At 36.2% G+C, this 4,910-nt stretch overlaps 2 protein-coding genes across 4 annotated transcripts in view; one reads left to right on the top strand and one right to left on the bottom strand.

Annotated features, from left to right (window-relative positions):
* dgat1a (diacylglycerol O-acyltransferase 1a) overlaps positions 1-4,056 on the bottom strand; it is a gene marked incomplete at its 5' end in the record, with an annotated part of 12,454 nt that extends 8,398 nt beyond the window's left edge. The window contains 1 exon segment of the mRNA XM_014009264.1: positions 3,969-4,056. Coding sequence (XP_013864718.1) covers positions 3,969-4,056 — 88 coding nt within the window.
* The window catches only part of zgc:63863 (TBC1 domain family member 20), a 55,910-nt gene continuing 53,711 nt past the window's right edge, over positions 2,712-4,910 (top strand). For 2 of the 3 annotated variants that reach the window (XR_001310280.1, XM_014009265.1), the window contains exon 1: positions 2,713-2,955. Coding sequence is in view for 2 of the 3 variants with exons in the window: in XM_014009265.1 (XP_013864719.1) it covers positions 2,877-2,955 (79 nt within the window). In the remaining variant the exon portion in view is untranslated. Of the gene's footprint in view, positions 2,956-4,910 lie in introns of all 3 variants that reach the window. The other variant, XM_014009266.1, reaches the window with a different exon arrangement.

Genomic DNA, 4,910 nt, shown 5'->3' with positions numbered 1-4,910 from the left:
TACCAGCATCAGAGCTTCTTCAAAGTGCCTGGTTAAGTTTTATTTTTCAAGGAAATGTACCCATAACAGGGCGGAAAGTGCTTGAGGACAACACAGGATGAATGTTACAACAACAAGGGTGAGTTATGAACTCTAAATGTGTTTTAACTGTCTAATGTAGCTGTTTCTACCCTCTGTGTCGGAATATGAGGGAAGAAAGAACAGCTGTTTCTTTTTCGAACGGGTGCTCAGCACCATGTTTTACTTTCACCCCGCACTGTAATCAGTGTGTCCGCGTTGTTTTTCTTTTTAAAACTGCTGGAACGTTTCAAACTGTGATCTAAAGTTAACGTCAGCTATTTTAAACGCATTTTTTGCCTGGTGTTAAAAACGGGAGCAGCAGAATGAGGCAGAGAAGCTGTGAGCACTGTGTGTGTGAAGTCCTCAAAAGGATAGCAAGATGGATGTGTGTCTCTCCTTTTTTCTCTCAGGTGCTCTGAGTTTTATTTAGGCGTGCTGCTGTTTTTGCATCACAAAAGCTGGGAACAGTCATTTTATGTAACAAAATATATTAATCTTATGAATATACAAATAAAAACAGATTATTTAGCCTTAGATAAAATAAATAATGAATTTATTTATTTATTTTAATTTAAAGAAAGGGCTGAAAGAAGAAATCCTGTGTGGCAGCAATTTATACAGCCTCTTCAGAAAAGGTTTAGTTAATAAAAGTTTTTTTGGTTTGTTTTATTTTAAATTAAGACTTGTGTAACATTTGTTATCATTCTTATTTTTATCATGTTAATGGAGGGAGGGAGAAAAAGTAGTATCGGCTTCAAGAGTTGGCCAAAAAATATCGGCTGCAGTGTTGTTTTAGTCACTGTATTTATGTTTTTTTTCGTTATTCAAAATACTGTGTGTTAGATGAGTTTTAATGGTGCAACTTCAAACTAACATGTAATATTCTTTTATGCTATTTTAACCAGACTGTACCTGGCTGCAATGCATTTCAATGAAAATGTACGTCTGCAGGCAACTACCTCATCTGGAGAGCCCATGTAGATTATTTTTTCCCAAGTTCAAGAAGGGAGAAGGAACAGCAAATCCTATCAGAACTCCTGAAACCCTAAGTAAGTCTTACCACATTAGTCACTTTTAGTATGCCAACTTGATTTCAATAAATCAAAATCATCCATACTTTAATTATATCTCCCTTATTCAAAGTCATGTCACAAGGGCATGTGATGTGTGAAAGTGTTGAATGAGAAACTTTTCCTCACAATGTTAAACAAAAATTACAAAAATAAGTGACACTTTACTGTTTCAACTATGCGAAGACTGTGTACATTTTAATGTTGTTGATGTTTTCCAGACTGCGCTGTGGATTCATCTACAGTTGTCCCAGACAAGGCCAGCATCTCCACACCACCTCCTGATGCACGCGTCTTCACTACACGTCCTGATGCAAGCGTCTTCACTACACGTCCTGATGCACGCGTCTTCACTACACATTCTGNATTTTTAGAGAAGACTTTAACTTTTACCAAAGTATTTTTATGATAAGATACTTGTACTTTTACTCAAGTAWCACTTTGAGGTACTTTATACAACACTGGGCACAGGTCTTTGCTGCTGTTCTTTTGTGGGTCATAAGCTGAAAATTTGGGAATTTTTGCTCTAATAGACTCCTTATTGGTTCTTGATTTGAACAAGCRTGGTTAATTTCTTGAATTTAATGCCACTAATATGTCCTGACCTCCCACCCCAAAGACCTCTGGGAATGAATATTGGCAAATTTAAAGTCTTGCGGTTGGCTCACTCCTCTTCAGCCTGTGCAATAAAGTTGTGCATAAAATTCAAGAGGCTTTAAATGTTGTGAACTTCTATTTAATATTGTTTTATCTCACTCCTTTTTTTTTCTAATTTCTTAATGTTGCTGCTAATAAACCTTTAACATTTTCCAAATATGAAGACATTTGTCAGTAAAAAGGTACAAGTTTCTCAACACTTCTACTTACTGAATATATTCTCAAAAGTATTGGCTCACCTGCCTTGACTCACATATGAGCTTAAGTGACATCCCATTCCTAATCCATAGGGTTCAATATGACGTTGGTCCACCCTTTGCAGCTAGAACAGCTTCAACTCTTCTGGGAAGGCTGCCCACAAGGTTTAGGAGAGTGTTTATGGGGGTATTGGACCATTCTTGTTGCATTTGTGAGGTCACATACTGATGGTTCTCTGTCTCCCCTCTAATTCATCCCAAAGGTGTTCTGTTGGGTTGAGGTCAGGTCTCTGTGCAGGCCAGTCAAGTTCACCCACACCAGACTCTGACATCCATGTCTACAGCCCTTGCTTTGTGCATTGGTACGGTCATTTGCATGGGTGAGCAAATACTTTTGGCAATAGTGTATGTTCAAACAAGTTCTATAATTATGCAAACATTTTAAGTTTCCCTTGCAAGTGAAAATATTTTATGTTTAACAAACAAATGATTCTTTCATAGCTTTTAGGAAACAACTTTTCTGTCTTTTATTTGAACAGTTATGAAAATCATTGTGATTTTCTGGTCACGATCAATTTAAAGTGTGTGAATAGGTGTTATAAATAGAGTAAAACGTGACAGAAGGCCGACAGGACTACAAAAACTACAATCAAGTTAGGGTGCAGAACAAGTGAGTCATCAGCCAATAGAACAATGTCACGTGACATTTCTCTCCAATCGTAGCACAACAGGAAGCGCTGGCTGGGTAGGTTGATTCAGTCGGTGACAGCTGTGGGAGCGACAGCTGACGTTGTAGAAAAATATTGTTTATTTACACTTTTGGTCCATTTTTTTTTTTGGTACCTATGGACCAATACCAACGCTGTCATCCTGAAGTCTGCTTTTAAAGGATATGAGAAAACAGAAGAGGAAGGAACAAAACGGAGGAGCTGGCGTGCATGAGAATGGAGCTGTCACCAGAAGCGAAACAGGTAGCTTAGCCCAAGAAACTTTTCTTTTAAACTGGCATCGTTTCATTTAAACTAATTAGACCCCTCATACATTTTTATTTCCGTTTTTAGAAAAGTCGTAGACTGAAGCTAAATCAAATTTTAACAGCTAATATTACAGTTACTCTGCAGTATTGTGGACAAGACTAATCTCTCGGGTTATCTGCGGCTTTTCCTACCCAGYTTACAGTCCACTGTTGTGTGGTTTCAAAGTAAAACAAAGCTCCAGATYCTGTCTGCGTGGCAGCCTGGCAGCAAAGATGCTCGGAAAACAACAGCTTGCAGCCTGGTGGAGGAAAAATAGAAACAGTTCACTGAGTYACGTCTGTGTCATAATTCAATGTTTTGTTGAAGCCATTCATAACTTTAGACACAGCATTAAGACATGTAATAACACTGACATATTATAGTCATGTTTGCAATCACTGTCTTCCAGTGTTGTGACACTTAATAAAAGTCAAATTAGAAACCTTTCCAGAACAATGGCAAAATGTCAACATGCATTTATTATCAGCAGAGTTTCGTATATGCAATTTTCTGCAATAAATTTAAATATNTAAAAAAAATCAAAGATGAGAATAATCTTGTCACAGAACAGCAGATTAGAAGGTGGGCGCACAGAAACTGAAACATCACATCTGCATAATATTGTAATTATTGTCTGGGTCTAATTCAGATACAGTGAAAGACCAACACTGGTTCAAGATAAACATAATTAAATATCATGCAAAAAAATACTTAATGCAAAATGCATGACAAACACTACACAGCCGAACTCAGAACACAGTATATATCTGCAGCTTATTCCTTCATTTATTTTGAAAGGAACTCTTACTTTGTAAAAAGTTGCACCTTTAAAATGTGGTCGAATTGTTGTTATATTTGGAAGCACAACACTGACTGACAAATCCTGCACTCTTTACCCAATATGTGATACAGGACAGCTCCCGTCTGCATTGTGTGTTAGAGAAATAAAAGCACACAGGTTTACCCACCAGCATGACAACACACCAGTTCAGAATTCCTCTGTAGTTGCTGTAGCCGCTGGTTGAGCTCAAGAGGGACTCTTGTAAAACATGACAGCTGTAAAAAATAAAAAATATAAATATTTTGAGTGCAAATAAATCCTCCTTGCTTTATTCTGGATTTTTAATTCAGCAATAAATGAGCAGTGGTGAAACCCAGATTAGGAAATTATTTTCAACGAATGAATCAGATCCACTGAATGTAATTCTGTTCCCAGAACTTCACTGGGCAACAAGAGAGATAGAGAGAGTTGTGAAAATATAGGTTAAAGGTTCTGATCCCAGGAAGAATTGTGCAAACTGTTCAGTTTGAAGGTTTTCATAACTAAGGACAAGAACTGAAATAAACAGGATAATTTCATGGACAAATATTAAGGAAAAAGTATTACAACCATTTAATTTCAAGGTGTTTTAATATGCTAGTTTTCAGATCCTTTAGTCAAACTCTAAAAATGCCTCAAATCAAACTCAGACTTTGTTGACAACTTAATATTAAAATGAAGGTTATGAAGCTTAAAAATATTTGTTTTAGACACTGAAACAAGCTAATTTAGGATTATTTAGTTTCCATAATCCTCAGTGACACTGTCTACTCTTCAAACATAAACTAACCTCTTTCTCTTTCTATGTGGCTACAGTGATTGGCAGGCTCTTGTAATAAAAAAAAAACTTGTTACATGATAACTTCCTGCTACTGAGAACATGATTGCCACATTGCAAATTATTGATTTGAATAAACAAAACTAAATAAGGTTGTGTTTCTTTTACAAACCATCCATCTATTGGTTTTTTTTTTTTAGTAAACTAAATATTTCTGCCCCAAAATCCTTAATAAAATGTAACAGAAATAAAAAAAAAACACACTTCAAAATAAAAGCAGTAGATGTGTAATGTTATATTTCTACACTCGAA

This window comes from Austrofundulus limnaeus, unplaced genomic scaffold (genome assembly GCF_001266775.1).
Source record: "Austrofundulus limnaeus strain Quisiro unplaced genomic scaffold, Austrofundulus_limnaeus-1.0 Scaffold56, whole genome shotgun sequence".
Lineage (NCBI taxonomy): Eukaryota > Metazoa > Chordata > Actinopteri > Cyprinodontiformes > Rivulidae > Austrofundulus > Austrofundulus limnaeus.
Note: the sequence above shows the minus strand (reverse complement) of the source record. Positions and strands in the feature narration are given on the sequence as shown.